The sequence below is a fragment of the Benincasa hispida genome, chromosome 9 (assembly GCF_027475165.1).
Source record: "Benincasa hispida cultivar pf3 chromosome 9, pf3_genome.v1.1, whole genome shotgun sequence".
NCBI classification, from domain to species: domain Eukaryota; kingdom Viridiplantae; phylum Streptophyta; class Magnoliopsida; order Cucurbitales; family Cucurbitaceae; genus Benincasa; species Benincasa hispida.
In genome coordinates, this window is record NC_143486.1 from 82,850,899 (window position 1) to 82,875,042 (window position 24,144).

At 36.5% G+C, this 24,144-nt stretch overlaps 2 protein-coding genes, 1 long non-coding RNA gene and 1 pseudogene across 6 annotated transcripts in view; 3 read left to right on the forward strand and 1 right to left on the reverse strand.

Moving 5' to 3' along the window:
• The window catches only part of LOC120085746 (RAD3-like DNA-binding helicase protein), a 29,869-nt gene extending 15,085 nt beyond the window's left edge, over window positions 1-14,784 (forward strand). For 3 of the 4 annotated variants that reach the window (XM_039041927.2, XM_090318088.1, XM_039041928.2), the window contains 10 exons: window positions 11,055-11,099; window positions 11,341-11,369; window positions 11,450-11,571; window positions 11,677-11,724; window positions 12,079-12,203; window positions 12,306-12,440; window positions 12,524-12,585; window positions 12,834-13,773; window positions 13,939-14,010; window positions 14,199-14,784. In XM_039041927.2, coding sequence (XP_038897855.1) covers window positions 11,055-11,099; window positions 11,341-11,369; window positions 11,450-11,571; window positions 11,677-11,724; window positions 12,079-12,203; window positions 12,306-12,440; window positions 12,524-12,585; window positions 12,834-13,773; window positions 13,939-14,010; window positions 14,199-14,342 — 1,722 coding nt within the window. In that variant the 3' untranslated portion in view covers window positions 14,343-14,784. The remainder of the gene's footprint in view (window positions 1-11,054; window positions 11,100-11,340; window positions 11,370-11,449; window positions 11,572-11,676; window positions 11,725-12,078; window positions 12,204-12,305; window positions 12,441-12,523; window positions 12,586-12,833; window positions 13,774-13,938; window positions 14,011-14,198) is intronic. The other variant, XM_090318087.1, reaches the window with a different exon arrangement.
• Window positions 14,785-15,165: 381 nt separating this feature from the next.
• On the reverse strand, window positions 15,166-16,994 carry LOC120085747 (WUSCHEL-related homeobox 8-like). The gene is made up of 3 exons (XM_039041929.2): window positions 16,565-16,994; window positions 15,667-16,176; window positions 15,166-15,475 (listed from the first exon to the last, which is right to left on the reverse strand). Exons 1-3 carry the CDS (start codon window positions 16,992-16,994, stop codon window positions 15,393-15,395), a joined length of 1,023 nt encoding a protein of 340 aa, XP_038897857.1. The 3' UTR covers window positions 15,166-15,392.
• On the forward strand, window positions 16,176-18,393 carry LOC120085748 (uncharacterized). Its single transcript, XR_016532314.1, has 6 exons — window positions 16,176-16,366; window positions 16,493-17,035; window positions 17,115-17,207; window positions 17,281-17,348; window positions 17,476-17,565; window positions 18,168-18,393. It is a non-coding gene; the product is annotated as an uncharacterized LOC120085748 (long non-coding RNA).
• Window positions 18,394-20,310: 1,917 nt separating this feature from the next.
• The window catches only part of LOC120084907 (uncharacterized), a 41,092-nt pseudogene continuing 37,258 nt past the window's right edge, over window positions 20,311-24,144 (forward strand).

Here is a 24,144-nt window from a genome sequence, read left to right on the forward strand (position 1 = left end):
TCAGTATGACCTTCAGCTTGGTTCTTGAAAGAAAACTGATGAAAAAGGAAGAGAACATAGAGAAAAAATGTACACACAAGTTTACGTGGAAAACCCTAGTACAGGGAGAAAAAACCACGATATAGAAGTTTCTTATTACAATTGATACACCAGATACATAGAGGCTACACGTTTAAATAGAAAAAAGGGAAACCCTAGAGTATAATGAAAAGACAAAAAAGCCCCTAGGGCTTAAACCCTATTTTTAACACTCCCCCTCAAGTTGAGGCGTAGATATCAATGAGGTCCAACTTGCTAATACATGAGTCAAAGATCTGTTTGGGAAGCCCTTTTGTAAGAACATTTGCTATCTGTTGATTGAAAGGAATATAGGGAATACAAATGTTGCCCTTGTCAAGTCTCTCCTTGATGAAATGCCTATTAATTTCCACATGCTCCGTTCTGTCATGTTGTACTGGATTGTTTGCGATACTTATTGCGGCTTTATTATCATAGTAGAGCTTCATCGGACCGTCATGATCTTGATCAAGATCACTCGGGACCTTTTCCAGCCAAATTTCCTCACATATCCCCGACTCATGGCCCTGTATTTAGCTTTGACACTGCTTCTGGCAACAACACCCTGTTTCTTACTCCTCCACGTAAGAAGGTTACCCCACACGAAGGTACAATATCCAGATGCCGACTTCCTGTCTACCACAGAGCCTGCCCAATCAACATCTGTGTATGCCTTGATGCACCGTTTGTCGGACTTTTTAAACATCAACCCTTTGCCCGGAGAGGTTTTTAAATACCTCAGGATGCGCTCGACTGCTCTCATATGTTCTTCGTAAGGGGACTGTATGAATTGACTAACTACACTGACCGCATACGCAATATTTGGTCTGGTATGGGAGAGATAGATTAATTTTCCAACAAGCCGTTGATATCTTTCCTTGTTAACCGGAGCACTGTTACTCAAGTTACTGAATTTAGCATTAACTTCCACAGGAGTGTCCACTGGTTTACAGCCTGTCATACCTGTCTCCTTAAGTAAATCCAGAGTATATTTTCGTTGAGAAACTGAAATCCCTTTTTCAACCGAACCACTTTTATTCCGAGAAAGTACCTCAATTTTCTGAGATCCTTAATTTCAAATTCCTCAGCTATATTCCTCTTCAATCTGTCAATTTCTGAAGCATCATCACCTGAAATGACAATATCATCTACATACACAATAAGAACTGCAATTTTCCCGAATATTGATTTCTTCGTGAAGAGGGTGTGATCTGAGTGTCCTTGACTGTACCCTTGTGACTTCACAAAGGTAGTGAATCTGCCAAACCAGGCTCGCGGAGATTGTTTCAACCCATACAAGGACTTCCTCAGTTTACATACTCGATGATTGAACTATTTCTCGAACTCTGGGAGAGGACTCATGTAAACTTCTTCTAATTCTCCATTAAGAAAGACATTCTTCACATCAAACTGATGGAGAGGCCAGTCTTTGTTAATCGCAACTGAGAGAAGAACACGAACAATGTTTAACTTTGCTACTGAGGAGAAAGTCTCGAAGTAATCTATTCCGAAAGTCTGAGTGAAGCCTTTGGCAACCAATCTGGCCTTGTATTTGTCGATCGTTCCATCAGACCTATATTTAACAGTGAACACCCACTTGCACCCAACTGCCTTGTGCCCCTTTAGAAGGGTAACCTGGTCCTAAGTGTTGTTTTTCTTAAGCGCCCCCATTTCCTCCATGACTGTAGTTCTCCATTCGGGAATCTCCATCGCTGCATGTATACTGCTCGGTATTGTAATTGTGTCTAGGCTCGTAGTGAGGGCTTTGAACACGGGAGACAAGTTGCTATAAGACAAGTAACTCTGCAGCGGATACTTCGTGCAAGATTGCGTACCTTTTCTTAAGGCAATAGGAAGGTAGGAAGGTCAAGAGAGGCATCGTGGTCTTTTTTCTCCTTTGACTCCCCATTGCATTCAGCCTCCTGCTCATGTGTCTTATCCTCTAAGGGATCTCTTTCACCTCCAGCAACGTTCTCTGCTGGAACAGGTTTTTCACAACTACCATCACCTGTATTAACCACATTCTCAGTACAGTCATTGGTGCTATCACCGTCTTCTCTGTCTTTACTCACATCATTTTCAACACAAGCATCATTTTCAACATAAATGTTACCATTATCAGGGATAGGATTACTAGTACCTGGAACTGACACCCGTTCTGACTCGTGGACGGGAGCCGAAGAAGTAAAGGCGGCGCTATTTCCTTCCTGAGATTCATCCTATAGTACGTGATCCATGGGACTTGTTTGGTAGGCATAAAGGGTTCGTTGATACTTATGTCAGAAATAGGTTCAGGTAAGACTGACAGACTTAGACCCCAATTAGTCTCTTCACTAGTACCCCCTCCCCTTGAAGAGGACTAATGGGAAAGAAGGGTTGATCTTCGAGGAAGGTCACATCCATTGAGACAAAATATTTCTGTGAGGAAGGATGGTAACATTCGTACCCACGTTGATGAAGAGGATATCCCACAAAGACACATTTTTTAGCACGAGGGGTAAACTTGGTTCGACTAGGACCATGTGTATGAACGAACACAACACACCCAAACTCTTGAAGTGGAACATCAGGGATAAGCCGGTTATCAGGATAGAATTCCTTGAAACAGTCTAAGGGGGTTTGGAATTTTAAGACCCGAGAAGGCATTCGGTTTATCAAATGAGCTGCTGTTAGAACAACATCTCTCCACAATTAGGACGGAGGTGAATTGACAACATAAGGGGCCGAGCAACTTTGATAAGGTGACGGTTTTTCCGTTCGGCTACTTTATTTTGTTGAGGAGTATACACACACGAACTCTGATGGACAATTCCTTTAGAGACTAAGAATTCCCTAAAGGAATTATTAAAAAACTCTTGACCATTGTCACTTCAAAGGATAGCGATTTTTGCGTTGAACTGGGTTTCTACAGAACTATAGAACTATTTGAAAGCCGGCGTGACTTCAAACTTATCGATGAGAAGAAAAACCCAAGTTAATCTAGTGTGGTCATCAATGAAAGTTACAAACCATCGTTTGCCAGTGGCGGTAGTAACAGGTGATGGACCCCAAATATCGCTATAGAAGAGGGTGAATGGTTTGAAAGGCTTATAAGGCTGACGAGGTTGTTTAGCTTGGATACACACATCACAATTCAAGTTAGAAAGATTAACATTGCGAAACAGATGAGGAAACAGATATTTTATATAATGGAAACTGGATGTCCAAGACGATAGTGCCATAACATATAATCAGTTTTAGAGGTAGAAAAACATAATGAAAGTAAACTAGTCTTATCACATATCCTAGAAGAAATCTTCAGAAAGGAAATAGAGCCCCCCATCATGTCGGGCAGTGCCAATCATCGTCCCCGAGTTCAGGTCCTGAAAAACAACATCATCGAGTGAGAAAGTAACTCGACATCACAAATCTCTTGTAATCTTGCTAATAGATAATAGATTATAAGAAATTTTAGGAACATGCAACATATCTTGAAGACCTAATCCCTCAAAGGGAGAAAGACGACCTTTCCCAGCCACCAGAGCAAAGGACCCATCAACGATTCTGATTCTTTCATTTCTAGCACTTGGATGATACGAAAGAAACTAGTCGGAGGAGCCAGTTAAGTGGTCTGTAGCCCCTGAATCTAAAATCCATGGCTTGCTACCAATTATACTAACAAGACCAAAGGATTGAAGAGTACCTGTTTGGGCGATCATGCTCACGCCCACTGTGCTAGAGTTACTCTGGTTGGTTTCCTGATTCTGTGGTTGAGGACCTTCGGGTGCTGATTCACTTGCCAGTGCTTGTCCAGAACCAGACTGACGCTGTTTACCATTAGGTGGATGACCATGCAGCTTCCAGCATTGGTCTTTGGTGTGCCAGGGCTTTTTGTAGTGTTCACATAATGGAGTTGGCTTGTCGTTTTGTTTATCATTGACAGGACCTGACGTTTTAAATGCAGGAGAGTCAGTTGGCGAAATTAGTGTATTATTCATAGCATTGGACCTGTCTTCCTCAGATTGATAATGTAATACCCCCCACACGGACAATTCCAGACCATCTCACGACATAGGTCCATTTCTTGCCAGATAAGAGACAACTTGTTGAAGTAAGCTGTCACATCCATTGTCCCCGACCCTTGCTTGCATTCATTGACTTGTTTGCATAAAGTATAGAGTCGGGACGCATTCTGTTGTTTGGAGTAAAGCTTCTGGACAGCCTCCCAAATGTCTCATGTAGTGGCAACATATAGTAGGGGTTTGCTAATTTGAGGCCCCATATTTCCTACTAAAATCGACCGAAGTAAGGAGTCTTCTCCCTTTTATATACGTTCTTGAGGGTCACCTGGTCTTGGTTTTGGTATCTCGCCCGTCAGATATCCGAATTTATGATGACCCTCAAGGGCCATTTTAATGAATTGAGACCAAGAAAAGTAATTATGACCATTTAATTTCTCTCCTACCATAAAACTAGCAGAATTTCCTATTGCCCTAGAAAATAAATTTGTTGTAGATAAGGAGGGAAAGAGGTTATCAAATTTCCTGAGTACATCGGTAGATTTGAAGGAAGATCTGACTGGACATTTGAGGTCGTTCCTAGAGTTTCTTTGAGAGCAGTTATTTGTTGCCGAACTGATTCGTTCTACTGTTTAATATGAAGTCGAAGTTGGGTAAATTGATCTTGGATTGTACCACCTTGGCCTCGAGGGTAGTGAGATGATGACTCCCCAACTTCAAACCCTCCAACCGTGGGAGACGGCTAGCCCAAGCTACTGGTCGACGCTGGATGGTAGCCGTGACTAGGGTCGACTTCAACAGGGTGGAAGCCGCAGCTTGGATTGGTTGGAAGTGGGTTGCGATTGCGGCGGGATCGGCTGGGACTGTGCTAGCTGTTGGGATCGCGTCGATCTGGTGCTGCTGTGCAGCTTGGATCGCATCGGTCTGTTATTGCTGCGTTGCACGGATCACATCGATTTGCAGCGGCTGGGGCATCGGCTGCGGCTGGACTCCAGCCGTTTGAGGCGCACCATGATTGCTTGCTTCAGTCGGCTGGTCAATTCTGTGGAGATGTGGGAGAATCGTCTGGAAATACTGTTCTATGGCGTTTTACACGATAATGGCTATATCAGTGCCATTGTTGTCAACTAATGGTCTTTGTGATTCTCCTGTTGGGTTTTCCTCAATGGTGGCCAGGGTTTCGACTCCATGCTTTGATACCATGATGAAAAAGGAAGAGAACAAAGAGAAAAAATGGACACACAGGTTTACGTGGAAAACCCTAGTACAGGGAGAAAAAACCACGATATGGAAGTTTCTTATTAGAATTAATACACCAGATACATAGAGGCTACACATTTAAATAGAAAAAAGGGAAACCCTAGAGTACAGGGAAAAGACAAAAAAGCCCCTAGGGCTTAAACCCTATTTTCAACAAAAAATGTTGTAATACAAAACTTTTCTATATTTCTTTTTTGATAATTTTACAAGAGGGAACATCCCTTATATATACACCTATGATAGCTAATTAAGGAAAACCTTATAACAGTAAAAAAATGTACATATGGAAAGAATAAAAGTAAACCCAAATTATAGGGAATAAAATCATATGTACAAGGTAAGAGGTGATTTCCCATATTCAACACTCCCCTTCAAGTTGGGTAATATATGTTGATTAAGTCCAGCTTGATTTTTAAGTCTTCAAACATATCCTTGGAAAAGGCCTTTATTAGTATGTCAGCAATTTGCCTCTTGGTAGGTATGTAGTTGAGTGAGATGCTTTTGTTTTCAATTTTTCTTTAATAAAGTGCCGATCAATGTCCACATGTTTTATGCGATCATGATGGACTAGGTCTTTCGCGATACTGATAGTAGCTTGATTATCACATTGTACCTCCATTGGTTCTTCTGATTTGATTTTAAGTTCAGATAGAATACTTTTGAGCCACATTCCTTCACATATTCCTTGAGCTAGAGTTCTTAGTTTTGCTTCGGCACTGCTTCTGAATACTACAGATTGTTTCTTGCTTCGCCAGGTGACTAAATTTCCCCAAACAAAGGTGCAATATCCGAAAGTTGACATTCTGTCTATTTTTGAGCTTGCCCAATCGGCATCTGTGAAGATTTCGATGTTTCTTCTCTTAGATTTCTTGAAGTATAATTCCTCTCCTGGAGTTCCTTTCAAGTACCTGAGTATTCTGTATACAACTTGCATGTTGTCTTCTGTTGGACTGTTCATAAATTGACTTACAAAGCTAACTGCAAAACAGATATCAGATCTTGTGTGAGTTAGGTAAATCAATTTTCCAACTAGCCTTTGATACCGATCTTTGTTAACCAGTTTGTGATTGTTTTCTTTGATTATGTGATTGTTAGTGTCAATTGGAGTATTAGCAGACTTGCATCCAAGCATTCCAGTTTCCTTTAACAAGTCAAGGACATATTTTCTTTGAGAAATGCTCAAGCCTGTTTTTAAGTGGGCCACTTCCATTCCTAGGAAGTATTTAAGGTTGCCTAAGTTCTTTACTTCGAATTCCTTGGCTAAGAAAAGTTTAAAATTTCTTATTTCTTCTTCATGGTCTCCAGTAAGGATAATATCACCTACATAGACACTGATAATTGCTATTTTACTTGTGCAAGAATGTTTGACGAAGAGAGTATGGTCAGATTGACATTGTGAGTACCCATTTTCCTTTACCACTCTTGAGAATTTATCAAACCATGCCCTAGGGGATTGTTTTAGGCCATATGGGGATTTTTTTAGTTTGCATACCTTATTTATGGTTTGAGTAGATTCTACACCGGCTGGTATATCCATATACACTTATTCTTCTAAGTCTCCATTAAGGAAGGCATTCTTTATGTCTAATTGGTGAAGAATCCAATCATTATTCACAGCTAGGGAAAACAGGACACGAATAGTATTTAATTTTGCTACCGGGGCAAATGTTTCTTGATAGTCAATGCCATAGGACTGGGTGAATCCTTTGGCTACGAGTCTAGCTTTGAATCTATCTATTTCTCCATTAGCCTTGTACTTGATGGTGAAGATCCATTTGCATCCTACTGTTTTCTTTCCTGGAGGTAGGTCTATTATTTCCCATGTGGTTCTTTTCCAAGGCCTTTATTTCGTCTAATACAGCTTGCTTCCAATTAATGTCATGGAGGGCTTCATAGACATTATTCGAAATGTAAACTTGGGATAGTGTGGTTGTGAATGCTTTAAACTTGGGAGAGAGGTTTTTGTAGGACAGGTAGTTTTGGATGGGATGCATCGTACAGGTTCTTACCCCTTTCCATTTTGCAATTGGAAGATCAATGTCTTCATTAAGTGTTTCAGCTGTGGAGTTGGAGACATGATTTTCCTGTATTTTGGTTGGGTTTTGATTGAGTACTGGTGCATGTTCAAGGGTGTTCTTCCTTCTAGTATAGACTATAGGGTCTTTCCTACTTTCTGGTGGGCCTTGATTGGGAATATCTATTTCATGTATATAAGGAACATATGGAGCACTCTCTTCAAAGAGATCTAGTTTTTGGGTTTCTTCGCTTTCTAGAAGTTTTCCGTTTTCTATGAGGGTGGAAGGTTCAACGGTGTCTTGCTTTTTGAAGTAAGGTTGGGTTTCAAAGAAGGTTACATCCATGGATGTATAGAACCTTTTTGTAGTTGGTGAGTAGCATTTGTATCCCTTTTGGCTTGGAGCATAACCGAGAAAGATGCATTTTATTGCCTTAGGATCTTACTCCTATTGGGTCTATGATCTTGGACAAAGACTGTGCAACCAAATATTTTTAAAGGGACTTGAGAAAATAATTTATCATGTGGAAATACTTCCTTAAGTTTTTGTAAGGGAGTTTTGAAGCCTAATATTCGAGAGGGCATTCTATTAATAAGGTAGGTGGCTGTTAGAACCGCTTCTCCCCAAAAAAGGTGGGGGGTATTAGCGTGACACATTAAAGCTCTAGAAACTTCTAGGAGGTGTTTGTTTTTTCTCTCCGCAATTCCATTTTGCTGGGGAGTGTTAGGACATGTACTCAGGTGGGCAATACCTTTTTCGTTTAGAAAATTTTTCAAGGAAGTGTTAAAATAATCCTTAGCATTGTCAGTGTGAAGAATTTGGATTTTGGTATTAAAGAGATTGAAAATCATGGCAAACAGATTCTGGAATATGGAAGTAACTTCAGATTTTTCTTTCATTAAAAACACCAAAGTAAGTCTAGTGTGATCATCGATAAATGAAACAAACTATTTAGCTCCTGTTACATTCTGAACTCTACTAGGTCCCCAAACATCACTATGCATCATAGAAAAGGGATAAGAGGGTTTATATGCGCTTACCGGATATAAGGATCGAGCCAACTTTGCCCTTTCACAAGACTCACATTGAAACACCTGAGAACTTTTATTGAAAATATCTAGAAACATTCGTTTTAAATATAGAAAATTGGGATGTCCTAAACGATTATGCCATTACATTACTGTACTATCATAATTTTCTTTAGAAGCAACAAAAGTAGATGTACTAACATAATCATTTTTAAAGACAATAAAATTAGATGAACTAGATGTACTATTATAATAGTTTTTAGAAATAAAACGAGATTTGCTAAGACCTAACTCCTTGACTTGAGGCTTAAGAGCATTTAGTATGTAGAGACCCGAGGTTTCCTTAGCATTGCCAATCATCTTCCCCGAATTCAAATCTTGAAATATTCAATTATGTGAGTAGAAAGTTGCACTGCAGTTTTTCATAAACGTTAGTTTGCTTATGGAAAGAAGATTGCATTTAAGATTTGGGACATGCAACACATTTTCTAATACTAGATCTTTAGATACAAACACATTTCTAGTTCCCATTACTTTAGAATAGGTACCATCGGCAATCTTTACAGTAATTTGACTATTACAATGTGTGTAGTTAGTTAAAAGTGAGATGTCACCTGTCATGTGATCTGATGCACCAGAGTCAATAATCCAAGTACTACAATTGAAAGTTACCTGATTGTACCATTGTTCCTACGCTGGTTTTTGATGTTTTTTTGAGTAGGTTTCAGTTGGTCGAATAGTTTTTGGAGAAGGTCCAACTGCTCCTTAGTAAACACATTATATTCAGGGTTGACGCTACCTTCTAATGATGTACTTGCTTGATAGGCCTTTCCATGTCTGTCTCCTATACCTTTGTTGGGCTTCCAATCTGGAGGTTTTCCATGAATATCCCAACACACTTCTTTAGTGTGTCCTAGTTTTTTACAGTGTTCACATCATGATCTTGGTTTTCGTTGTCGATCCTCAGTTCCTGTGTAGTTCTGGTTTCGATTGTAACGGTTATCATGAGTATTTGTACGTACCTCATTACCAAGGTTTCGAGTAAGTAAGGCTGATCCTTCAGATTCTGAACTGGCAGTCACTCCTAACATTAGTTTCTTCCTGTTTTCTTCTCTTCTCACTTCTGCAAAAACTTCTTTGATGTTAGGTAATGGTTTAATAGCTAAGATTCTACCACGTACCTCATCGAGTTCTTTATTAAGGCCAAGCAGAAATTTGAACACTCGTTTCTTTTCAACTATCTTTTTGAATGTAGCTTTATCTGCAGCGCATTCCCACTTATGGCTTTCAAATACGTCCAGTTGCTGCCAATGTCGAGATAGTTGAGTAAAATAGTGAGTGACTTGCATATTCCCTTGCCGTAGCTCATGAATTTTGTCTTCAATTTCAAATGACTCTGCAATATTTTCTTGGTTAGAATAAGTTTCACGAGCTGCTTCCCAGATTTCGTTTGCAGTTGGGAAGAGTAAAAAACCTTCACCAATCTCTGTCGTCATGGAGTTGATTAGCCATGACATAACCATATTATTTTCCGCTTTCCATGTCTTGTATCTTTGATCAGCTTGGTCTGGGATAGGATTTTTGCTTGACAGGTAATCTTCCTTTCCTTTTCCACATATGAACATCATAACTGATTGTGACCAAAGTAGGTAATTCCTTCCATTTAATTTGTGATTAGTAATTGGAAGTACGGTCCCTTCAGTATTGTTAGAATTTATGGATGCCATAAAAGATTGTTGATTGGCAAAATAATTAATTAAGCAGGAAATAGGAAAAAGGGAAAAAAAAGGATAAAAAATTGATAAAAAAATTGTCCAGACCCGAGATTTCACCCGATCTGACCCAGAAGACTCCGACCCGGTTAGGCCCGACTTCATTCACACGATCCGTGCAGTTTTTGACCCGTTCACTCGCGGTTCCGTCAACCCGATCCGACCCAGAAGGCGTTGACCCGGTTTTGACCCGACTTCGTTCGCACGACCCGGATCAACTTAACCCGTTCCCTCGAGGTTTCGTCGATGATGCTGCCGCAATTTCGTTTTCGGCGATCTCCACCCACGATCCGCGACTACTCACGATCGGAGATGAGACTTTCGGGAATCGGCACCCACGATCGATGACTTTCGGTTGATGAACGTGTTCGTGGTCGTCGGATGAACGTTTTTGCTTTAGAGAATGTGTTTCGGCTATGAATCGTTGGTCGAAGATTTTGTTCTCAGATTTTCGGATTGTTGGCTGGGTTTAATGTGTTTTTCTTCGGACATGAAGCTTCACGCAAGGAATCGATGGAGCTACTAGGTATGTTTGAGGTTTTCTGTTTTCTTTTCTAGGGTTTCGGACGTGAAACCTATAGAAAAGATTCATAGAGTTGGCTCTGATACCATGTTGTAATACATAACTTTTCTATATTTCTTTTTTGATAATTTTACAAGAGGGAGCATCCCTTATATATACACCTATGATAGCTAATTAAGGAAAACCTTATAACAGTCAAAAAATGTACATATGGAAAGAATAAAAGTAAACCCAAATTACAGGGAATAAAACCATATGTATAAGGTAAGAGGTGATTTCCCATATTCAACAAAAACTACAACATTAAATGATCCAATAAGATTTTCTTAAAATAAAAAGATCCAATAAGTTGATGTTATGATGTAATTTGCATATCCTAAATTGCTTTGTTGTGCTTGCAGGTTTCAGAAGGAATAGACTTTTCTGATGATAATGCTAGAGTGGTTGTATCCTTTCCTCTTTTAAACATCATCTACCTTTCCTTTTGTTGGGGATTGCCTTAGATCCTGGAGTCGGTGTTTACATTTTCTTTCATTTTTTCTCTATGAAAGCAGTTGTTTACATTATTAAAAAAAAAGATCATATTACGAATGAATTGGACCTGTAAGTCATGAAGTCAGTGTCAGTGAACTTGAATATTTGATTTTCATTTGTTTATTTATAGAAATTCTTAACTAACACATTCAGATAATAGTTGGTATTCCATTTCCAAATATGTAAGAACTTCATCTTTACTTTATTTTTGGAAAAAATGTACTATACTATATTTTGATTATTTCTTTATAATTCCTTTCAGAAATGATATTCAAGTTGCGTTGAAGAAAAAGTTCAATGACACATATAAAATGTCCAAAAACCTTTTAAGTGGAAATGAGTGGTATTGTCAACAGGCTTTCCGAGCTTTAAATCAAGCTGCAGGTATTACTTCTAGCTGTTCTCATTTCTCTCCACTTTCTTGGTTCTTATGTGGAGTGGCATCATGCAAATAACCTTGTTATATTTTGCAACAATTTCTTTCTGCAGGACGTTGTATTCGACACAAGTTTGATTATGGTGCCATTGTGCTATTAGGTAATAATTGCTTTAATGTCACTTGTTCCATTGCCTATTAAAGATACGAGCTTTCATTGGTTAAATCACTAATTTTGTATGTATGCATATGATTGTTTGTGCTGGGTAGAGGAAGAAATCAACCTATTTAACTCGAACAGAATTCTTCCAAAACTTGCTTGGAAGCTGCCATTCCTTGGCCGTAACATTTTAGCTAGTTTTGTGATTTCGATATTGTTTTTTTCTATATTCATGATAATAAATCTAAAATTTCCTTGTCATTCTTAAAGTAGTTTCTATGGTAGACTCATGAGCTTATTTTATGCACAAATCTCCCATTGTTTTTTTACCCTTTCTTTCTTTTTGGGTAAATAGACGAGCGTTTCCAGGAAGAGAGGAACAGGACGTACATTTCAAAGTGGCTAAGAAAATCCATTAAACAATTTGATAACTTTGAACAGTCTATGGAGGAGCTGAAATACTTTTTCAGCCACATTAAGGTCTGGAACATATTTTCCTTTCTTCTTCTCTGTTATTTTCTTCCTTTACATACTTAGGGTCAGCCAGTGAGACACGTAAATTATTGTTGGGCTTCATCTTAGGGGCGCATTAGCACCAACACAGAAAGTGAATTGCCGAAGTCTGAGAATGAGGAGCACATTACTTCTACCTGCCCAAGTAGTTGTAGAAGAAAGAAGATAGAGAAATTTGACAAGTTAAATTATCGTGGGCAGAAAGTTAGTACTAAAATCATGAAGTATGATACCTATTTTTCTCGATCGAAATTTCTAGTTGCTAATAACGGCAAGCTTAATTTCAGGCTCACGAAGATGCGAAAAACTGTATAATTGATGTGGAGTGCAGCATTGAAACAGAAACGAGGTAAACATGGACTCCATTTGCTAAAGGTTTTTACGGCATGCCCTATGGAAAGCTGAAAATTCATTAGCTTTTCCATGTTGGTGCATAATTTGATTTAACACTAACAACGTTTGTACAGGAACTGTAATCAGAAGGTTGATTAGTTGTCATATCACGCCTCTATAAATTTGATGTTCTTCTTATCTCCCTACGCAGCAATCAGTATTCCTTTTTCATTTGCAATGGTCTTGAACCACTGCTTATTGCAGGAACCATGAGTTTCTATCTATGAATACCGTCCTTGAAGTTCCAGATTCACCGATTGCGCTGGAGACTCCTTGTGTTGGTATTGGAGGCACCACTAGTCCAGGAGACTCCAAAGATGAAAGATCGACTTCAACCGTAATTGAGGCCTCTTCTGAATTTTCTGATCAATTATCTTATCATTCATTACCTTTAATCAAATCAACAAGATCTCCTCTTACAACTGAAAGTTCAATTCTTCATACACCTGAAAGAAATGTAGCTGCAAATGCCTACAGCGTTACACGAGATACAGAATCTTCTTTGAATATGAGTGTAAACTCTCATACCCAGAAAAGGAGGAAGTCCATCGGTTTAACTATTGCGAAACTTGCTCAAGAAGAGTTTGTTGCTGATCCTGAAACCAAAAATTCTGAATGCAACAGTGTGGACAGAAGCTCAATAATCAGCGGAAATTTGACTAGCCCAAAAGATACCAGTTATGAAATTCTTCTTACAGAAAAGAAGAAGAGTTTAAATGTCACCCAAATGCTCAAGCTAAATGACACTATTCCTGTTTGTCTGTCTTCTGGCCTTCCAATGGACAAAAAGTTGCATCTGTCTTGTGCACTTTGCAGAAGCCCACTTGGTCGCCCAGAGAACCATTTAAACATAACGTGCTCATTTACTGTATCATCAAAAACACATTTAATATCGATATATAAAGAAAGGTTGAAAGCTCAAACTGCCAATTCGCCAACAAGTGTACTGCTTATTATTACAGACATCATGTTTGTTAACCAGAAGGTCCTAGTTAGGTCTTCAAAAGATTCAGGACGTGGTATCTGGAGTGAGGAGGATGGTTGCGTATACAATTGTGTCTTTTGCCCCTTCTGTTGCACTGACAATTGTATTGGTGTACAGATCATGGCGACTGATGCATCAAATATTCAGTTACTTAATAAAGTACGTGTTATTCAATTCTTCTAAAATTTGATGAAGATGAATATTGATTTATTATTTTTATTTTTTTTAATTACTATTTTTTTGTGTTACAACATCTCAAACTATATCATGACAGTTTTATCCACTATTTTCTTTTGTTACATTTCTCGTCTGATCATTTTGCAGGTGATGTTTTACTTGGAGTGTTTGGAGATCCAAGACCTAAAAGCTGATACAGGAAAGGCTTCAGTAAACAAGGTAAACGATTGTGATTTAATTTTTCGTATGAAAATGACACGTCAGATGACCAGAAATTCATGTCTTGATGGGGAAAAGTATACTTGTTAGAAGAGAATTTTGATGACAAATTAAAGTTAATTGACTAGTGACTGGCGTGAATTAAAATCAGTATGATGGCTCATCATGATTTCCAAATTCTATTGCAGGAATTATCACCCGTTAGTAGCTTAGCCAAGAATAAGTTTGCCGTCATGGAACCCATTGAAAATTTTTCGTACTCCCCTAGCCCGCTAACCTCAGGTTGCTGGAGATCTACTAAATCGAAAGTCAGAAGGAAAGGAACTTCATAGAAGTACTCATCAAGACTCATTCTGCTTGGCTTAATTTAACAACAGTCCTGGGCAGTAGTCCAAACTAATAAGATTGCCTGGATGTTTACGTGGTGCTATAATGGGAGATCTGGCCATTTCTCTTGGTCAAACTCATCATTCAAAGAATGCAGCTAAGGTGGAAGCGTCGGTGTGTCTGGACAAAAGAATCTCTTAATCTATGTTCATTTATACTACAATTGTAAAGTTGACTGCATATTTATCTCGATCATTTGTATCCAGGTTGTGAAGCCCTCTGTATAGTTTAACAATTGTTTTGTCATGCGTCATGCTGTTTTAGATAGGATAGCATTGTAGATCCCAACTAACAATAGTGTTAGATAACTTCCATGACCCATCGAGGGTATGATTGTTGCACTCAAATTGGAAGGTTTGTGAATTTAGTGTTTCGGGTTTACCTTCATGATCTCTTGTAAATGATCTTTTTCATTAAGAAAAAAAAACAAAAAAACTTTTTCCGTGAACAATGATCATTATTCTGGAAGACGTTGCATTATGTACTATTTTCTAGCCATTTGGCTAGTTAATTCATCAGACGCAACTGTTTGAGTTCTACAACATTTTGCAGTACTTGGAACACAAATCAACTTCTCAGGGAGACGAGTCAAATACAAGGTCGGTTTCCGTTATAAATTCATTGGTTACAAACTAACGATGTTACCATTTTGTTTATAATTCACTTGCAGGGATTAGGTGAGTTGACAGTCTGTTACGTCTCAGGTGCAAAATTAATCATCATTCAAGCTCAATCAAGGGAATAACCAAAATTGCAGGAAAACAACACTTTTGTACCAAAAAGTAATAACGTATTTAATCAAATCCTTCAAAAATTGGTTTAAAGCAGTACAGTAAGCTATATAATTCATAACCACGTATATAAAATGCCTTACAAGCATTTTCAAAATTTGAATTCCTTTTACATGCAGTATAATATTTACTATGTCAGTGCACATTCCTCCAGGATGAGCTTCAGGACAAGCAGACAAGCACATCAGCGGAATGATAGAAGCATCACTCGACCAAGTGATATCCTTCACAAGGAGTGTAAGGAGAGTAATCTGGCACGTTCATTTTATCATTCGACAGATTATTTCCTACACATTGACAAGTTGAATTAGAAAGTAACAAATTATTCAGAGATGCCAGGAGATTCAAATATGCATATATCTATATGTTTGATTCAGGATACTCAAATATATAATTGCTGCATTGTGAAATGCTTCGATGAAGAAAATCTAAAAAATGCTCAAATTTTTAACTCTTGGAAAGACAGTGATTGACATACTATGATTCTGTATTGGAGTCATCTGACTGATATGACCAGATCCGAAAGACTGAAACATGGGCTCCCCTTTATTCGACTGTACGTCAAAGGAATGTATTTCAGTACTTAAATCAGTTCTCTGAGAGTATATGTTGCCTGACTTCGGAACGAAGTGTTCGTAAGTTTGGAAGGTTTCTGGTTTAGTCTTTTTCTCCTTTGGAGAATCAACTTCTGTCTCTGGTTCTGAGTCTGCATTACTTGGTACTGAATTTGCTTGCTTTCTTTTTGAACGAGCCCTTCTGTTCTGAAACCAATTATAAACGTTTGCTTCTGAAATTTGACCATGTTGTGTCAGCTGTAGAGTTATATCCTTGATCTTCTGCTTGCTTGGGGTTCCATTGCCCTCATCAAAGATCTGCTCAAGAATTTGAAGCTGCACAGGCGTAGGCGTCCACCTCTGCCTGGCAGTTATCTTGTGACCAGCAGCAGATGCCATTATTGGATCACAGTAAAGATTCCCAAGCCTCATTCCTGAAAACCAGAAAGCATCAAAGCTGTTTAAGGAGCAAAATTCATTTTCCAAAGGAGTCTATTTCTATGGTCATGTTGGAGCATCAAAGGCATTAAAAAATAGGAAAGACAATTTGATGGTTCTGATGATGAAACAAACAGCAAGAGTCCCGCTTAATCTTACAATTCTAGTTTGCAGCAAACAGAACAGGTAATATTAAAGTTTAATCAATTAACAGAACAGAAACAGAGGAGGATATTTCTACAACCCAGATTTAGTCTTACAGTTCACTTCCCATACGACAAGTAGATCTAACAGAAAGAACTATTCTTGTAGGTCCAAACAAATGAAGATGAAACGGAGAATCAATAAGAAGAATAATGCAGATAGATAAGAAATGAAAGAGACCCGCAAGGTCCTGCTGGGCGGTGATTGCCTTGTGCATCTCGACAAGCTGCTCACAAATGGAAGCATAGACAGAGATCTGCTGCCTGAGAAGCTCCATTTGCTCATCGGTCATCACCTTGACATAGAGGCCACTAACTCCATCGGCGTTGCTCAATTGCTCCACCTGCATTTGCATTTGCAATTGCTCAGTTTGGTTCTGTTGCTGCTGGTTCTGGTTCTGCCACTCCATCATCCTCTGCTTCTGCAACTTGTGGGTTCGTTTCTCTCTCTCTTTCTCTCTATTCTCAGCTAACCCATTTGGCCATTTCCATTTTTCTCCTCTAAGCAAAGCAAAAAGGGGGGAAAGCACTCGAAGAAGAAGAAGAAGAAGAAGAAGAATTGGACTGGACCCTAAAAAAAAACATGCCACGTCGGACGCGCACTCTAACATTGATTGCGGGGGTCGCGGCGGGTCTTCTGAAGAATATCTCGGTTTGTCTGTTTGTCTTTTCTTTTGCTTTGCCACGACGGCAATGTCTTCTTTAACATTAACCCTATTCTCTACTCGCAGGTGAAGCGCGTGGGATCCACGCACCAATGGCTTCGGTTGTCTTGGTTTGGTGTCGTCAAACTGACTTATTGAATATTCCAATTCTCATGCAACGTTGGTTTTTTATTTTCTTTTTAAGGGTTTAGAATTTAGACAGATTAATAAGTTTGGTCATTTTTTTCTGCAGAAGCCACCGACGGAAAATTCAACCCATTCTTGAAACGAAATCAAATAAATTTTTCGGATCCGATGAAGGTAAGTTAATTAAATAATGCCGTATATATTATTTTAACGGTGGAGGTGCGGACTGCTTATAGTGGTGACCATATTATCAAATGACCATTGACCATTGACCATTATTCCCTCTCTCTTTCTGACACAGTTGATCATACCGTAGACCTGCCCGTAGACGATAACTGAAAAAGAAGAAAAAGGAAAATGGGTTTCCACAACTTCTTTAAGTATAAAGAGGGTACGTGTACCTAATTATATGACAATGAGACTCAATTTTTACCCGTTTACTTGCAAAAAATTTAAAATATTCTCATTTTTCTAGGGCTTGCAATATCGTTACCTTTTATAGATGTCATCTATCATTTGTTTAGACTTGAAATAGGTGCTACAGTGAGTCGCTTAAGATATTGTGGTTGTGTTCATGCTTTTTCTTATTTTGGTTCACTTGTCACATTGTTTGATATTCTAATCTTTGGTTAAAATTGTAATAGATTTTTATGTCAATAGTGATTTTGAAACATATATAAAATGAAAAATACTTGAATACATCTCAAGTTGCATTTATCTTTGTACAACTCATTAAGTGTTCGATCGTAAGTTGCCACGTGGCAAACTTTTCTATTAAAAAAAAAAATTTGTACTCTTGTGAAATGTTAAAGAGTACTATTGAAACTTTTGAAAGAGTATTTTTCACATAATTTATTATTATTATTATCTCTATCTCTATAATATTGAAAGGGGTTATGTATGGAGAATCTTTGCTTGTCCTTTTTGCCCTTGCATTTTTTTAGAAATTTTCATATTGCCCTTTGTTGAATTGTTGTAACTTTTCGAGTGTAGGTGTCCATTTGAAAGATAGTGGTTGTGACTTTTCCAATTTTGCAATTGATATTGATGAGACGCAACTCTTCAAGATAGGATGCAATAGATGCCAACTGGATGCATTTGTTCGGGATGGAGGTGATTACACACATTGAATTGGTGTACTGATTCTTCCAATGTATGTGTGAGATGCACGTGTAAAAGAAAAATAAAATATATATTGGCATTTACATTCTTCAAAAAATAATTTCATGAGATCCAAAGTTTAGAGAAAATAATTGTAAAAAAATTTAGAAAAATTGCAAAAAAAGTAGAAGATTTAATAGAATGAAAGTAGTAAGCAACACGGTCAATGCATCATTTCGTTGTGACTTCATAGTAGATATACAATGATACTAAAATAAAAATGATTGCATTATATATATTACAATACTGAAATATTAATAAATTAATTCGATAATTTAATTACTAGAATAAGTTTTCTCTTCGTACTAGATATAAAATTTCTTTGTTGAAAAAATACAATAATACAAATAAAAATTGTTATACTATCTAACTTTTAACTTAAACAAAATTATATAATATTTATTTATAATAGGTTAAAAATTCATTATTTAAAAAAATAATTAGAAGTATAAGATTTCACCTTATATTGCACGTATTGTTTGACTAATTATTTAAAATTTAACATTTTCATTGTCTTTCTATCTTCTTTTTGGCCGTTTGTACGATGGGTTCTTTTTTTAATAATTATTTTATTCTTATTTTGAAATGAATGGTAGGATAGAATGGAGTATAAAAATGAAAATGAAGCTGAAACATGTCTTTTGGATATTAATTCATAACTCGTCTGTCATACGTATGCATAATAGTTGAGATGAGTACCAAAACAACAAAGACATTATTATTTTACATATTCTTGTATTTTAAAATGTGAGGATTGAACTTTTTTACAATGGTAGACTGAGTGTATGATGGTTTTGAGATGCACTTGAGTTACATCTATCTTTATACTGGATTTGTAGGATAATGAAGAATGTTATCCTTGGACTTAGATCTTCAAAATTTTCAATTGTGCAACTCAAAATGTAACCTCGTATTTTCTTTTTATTGTATCATTGTGCTTTAATCCCCACTTCCGATTAAAATATTATGACCATGATTCTTCCTTCTAATTAATGTGGTATTATATTTGCATCAACAAGAATTATGTCATCAAACAACATACCATTGAATTTTCTCTTGAATATTACAACCATATCCCAACATCTTGTCAAAATCAACTTTCTTTTTGGAACATCTATAGATTTGAATCATCAATCACATAGTAGAATATAGTTGTCATTAACCACTTCTCATTTGCACTCTTAACAATCGTTTGTCTCTCAAACAAAGATTCATGTTGAAAATCTTTTTAACAACTTTCTAACAGAGCATGTCACAATATATATATATTTAATTAGCATGACACAATATTAATTGAAATATGAAAAATCAAAACTTTCCATAAAATTACAACTTATTTTAAAATTCTTATGAAAAGAACTACAGTAAGGAAGAAGAGCAAAAAAATTATCTTACGAAATTTTATACCATAATCTCTGCAAAAGTAATGGAAATCTTCCCTCGAAAACTCTAGAAAATTAAAACATAAAATGATGCAAATTTGAAACCATAATTTTATTCTCTTTCTTTATCAAACAATTTAGATCAAATACATTTTTTTTTTAAAAAAAAATCTTTATCTACCACAGTTCTTTTTCTTTTAAAATGGAAAATTATTTTAAATGACAAAACTGTTGAAAATATTTACAAATTATATCAATTTTTCAGAGACTTTTATCAGTGTCTATCATTGATAAATTCTAAAATTTTACTATATTTTGTAAATCTTTTGTTTCATTTTTCTATATTTGAAAACACCCCAAAATAAAGTTGCAATGGATTAGAAACAATTATGAAAATCCATATATATAGAAACCAATCATGCAAAGAGGGGAGAATCTCTAACAATTGGATTTTCCTCATTTATTTGGATTGTATATAGTTAATTTTTGGGTTAATTTTTGCTGTAAAATTTATGTTCGGTAAATTTTGGTTATTTGATTTGATCCCATGCTTTTGCTCAAGGTCCTTCAATGATTCTTTCATCCTTAACATGATGGTTCATTTTGATGTCGTTGAGATGAAAGGAGATCTCATAAATGAGTCCAGTCAAGTGAGCTTTATTCTGGAATCTCTGTCAGATAGTTTCCTACAATTTATGAAAGGAGGTCTCATAAATGAGCCCAGTCAAGTGAACAAAATTGACTACAACCTTACCACTCTTCTTAATGAGCTGCAATTTTTTTTAGTTTTTAATGAAAGTCAAAAGGACCAATGGGAAGGTAAATATTGCCTTCAACAAGAAGTTCCACAAAGGTTCGATCTCTAGAACTAAATCTATACCACATTCTTCTTCCAGTGCCAAGAAATGGAGGAAGAAAAAGGGTGAAAAGGGGAATAAAGCCACCATTGTACTGTTCAGAAGGGCAAAAAGGATAAAGTTGCAAAAGAAACCTGCTTCCATTGTAACCAAGATGGACATTGGAAGAGAAATTGCTTTAAGCATTTGGCCAAAAAGAAGAAGGCAAAATAAGGTAAATATGATTTACTGGTTCTAGAAATGTGTTTAGTAGAAAATGATAACAATACTTGGATACTTGATTCAGGAGCCACTAACCATGTTTGTACTTTTTTCTATAGGAAACTAGTGCTTGGAAGCAACTTAAGACTGGAAAGATGACTCTACAAGTTGGAGCAGGGAAGTTTGTCTCAACGATTGCAATTGGGAGCTTAAAGTTAATTTTCAATTCAAAGTTTATATTGTTGGATAATGTTTACTATGTTCCTATTTTTAAGAGAAACTTGATTTCAATTTTATGTTTGTTAGAACACTCTGATAATATATCTTTTATTCGAGATAAAACATTTGTCTAAAAAAATGGTGTTGATATATGTTCTACGAAAAACAAAAGTAACTTATATGTACTAAGATCGTTAGTGTCTAAAATTCTCCATAATATTGAATTGTTCAACATTGCAACCACACAAAATAAAAGAGGAAAGGTTTATTCAAAAAGAAAATGGTCATCTTTGGCATATAAGACTAGGTCATATTAATCTCAATAGGATTTATAGGTTGGTTAAGAATGGACTGCTAAACGAGTTAGAAGAAAATTCTTTACCAGTATGTGAATCTTGTCTAGAAGAAAAGAAAATGACAAAACGACATTTTTCTGAAAAAGGTTATAGAGCCAAAGAACTCTTAGAACTTATACATTTATACCTTTGTGGCCGATGAGTGTTAAACCAAGATGAGGGTTTGAATACTTCGTCACTTTTACTGACGATTATTCTAGATATGAGTATGTTTACTTGTTGCAACATAAGTCTGATACACTTGAAAAGTTTGAGTATAAGGTTGAAGTTAAGAATTTATTGGGTAAAAAGATAAAAACACTTCGATCTGATCAAGGTGGAAAGTACATGAATATAGGATTCTGGAACTATATTATAGAACATGGAATCACATCTTAACTCTCAGCACCCGGTACACCTAACCACAATGGTATATCATAAAGAAGAAACAGAACCCTGTTAGACACGCTTTGATCCATAATGAGTTATGCTTCTCTACCTATCTCATTATGGGGTTATGCAGTGGAGAGTGCAATATACATTTTGAACCAAGTTCCGTCAAAAGAGTGTTTCTGAAATACCTTTTGAATTATGGAGAGATCGAAAAAGTAGTTTATAATATCTTAGGATTTGAGGGTGTCCAGCACATGTGCTTATGGCAAACCCAAAGAAATTGGAAGCACGTTCAGAATTATGTCTCTTTGTAGGCTACTCCAAAGAAACAAGAGGTGGTCACTTTTATAATCCACAAGAGAATAAAGTATTTGTATTGACAACTGAAACTTTCTTAGAGGAAGACCCATTAAAGAACATAGACCAAGAAGTAAAATTATATTAAATGAACTTACGAAAGAAACTATTGAAACTTCAATAAGAATTGTTGAAGAAGGAAGCACTTCAACAAGAGTTGTTGATATTGATTTACCCAATCAAGCATTATCCTACTCAAGATCGGAGGGTGTTGGGTTTTATGCTCTAAAACTTGTAGATAGTAAATGTTATTAATTGACCATCATCAATAAAAAGTTATCGATAGTAATTCAATAAATGTTATTGATGGTGTCGTATACTATTTTGAATCGTATATGGAGACATATAGGGATCAATGTTCAAGATACAACCTAAAGGGTCAATAGTATAGGGATAAGGTTGGGTAGCTTATTCTGATGACACTAAGGATATGACCAATTTTGTATTTGATACAAATATAATGATTCAACACTCTCATGTAGGTGACATGAGAGTAGAGGTATCCTATGCAATGAGTTTGGATAAGAGCAGACTGCAAAATAATAACCACTAGATGTAACGTCATTAACTAGTTAGATTTCTATTTTAATAGGATGACTTCAACAACTTAGTCTTAATCCTGAGTGTATTATGAACTCCTATTCACGAGGGAATGTTCTTTGATTTGTATGGGTGAGAGTGACCAATTTGCCGACTCAATAAGCATACCATCTTAAAGACAAACTGAATGGGGTGCTGGGAACATAATAATACAAGATGAAATTCACTCCTTCCCAACTTTAGGGTAAGTAGATGGGTGTTCTCTTAAGTGGTGTCTCCAGGACTTGAACAAAGAGCCCTACCCTCTCATTGACTCGAGAGAAGTTTCTATTTATTGGTTGGACTATAAAAAAGTTGTTCATTGGAGGAGCACTGGAACTTAAGGAGTTAGAGGTAACCGAAGGGTAAAATGGTAATTTGACCTAGTTGGCGTTACGAACACTCACGAAGGACTAACTTGTTGTTATTGATCTATATCAATGGATGTAAAAATATATATACAGTGAGAAGAGTGTAGTTGCGGGTCTTTAGTGTAGTGTACCCATAGTTAACTAATGTTGATTAATGTGGTTAATGAGTTTAGTCAATTAATCTTATATCACTTGAGTTTTTGATCTGCAGGTCCACTAGGTCCTTTTGTTAGCTCATTAAAGGATATTAAAGAGGAATAGTTTGAATTGTTCAAATTAAATTGAGAAAATTGTATATTGATGTGATTAATATGTAATTGATTATGGATGTGATCTAATTTAAATTAAGTTGGAAATAAGTATTTAAATGATATTCAAATATTTAATTCAAGTGAATTAGATTTATAAATGATTTATCAATTAAATTAATAGAGAGATGGTGCACAAAAACATACAATGTTTATTTATGTTAATTAAATATATACGTTAAATTGGATTTAATGTACGGATTATTATTTAATTAATGTGCTAATTAATTAAACAAATTTTATTTAATTAATTGAGAACAAGGGTAAATTAGGAAAGACCTGGAGAAGGGGTTAATCCTTCTCCATATAAATTCTTCCTTATGACTCTTTTAGGGCATGAATTCAGTTGGTGAATTTTAACTTAGCCACCAAAAGAAAATCTTCTCTACTCTCTACAAAGAAATCTCTCTACTTCTTTCTCTTATGATAGTTGAATACCATCTATCCTTTTATTGGAACCCTAGAGAATAACAAGGTTATTCTTGTGGTACTGTTCAAGATCAATTGTGGAAAAGTTTGTGTTTAAGATCAATTGAGGAGACGTTCATTGGAAAATTGAGAGGATCTTTCTAGAAACATGGGATTCTTCAAAGGCATTCAGACGCTTTCATTTGTGATTCGATCCCTTCAGAGGGAGCTTCAACGAAGATGGAGAATTTTAACCCAACCTACTCGTTATTTGGGTTTATAGAAACTTAAGATGTCATACAAGATGATGACGTTGGGGATTCATTGACCTACAAACAGGCAATGGATGATGTGGACAATGATGAGTAGATTAAAGCCATGAATCTAGAAATGGAGTCT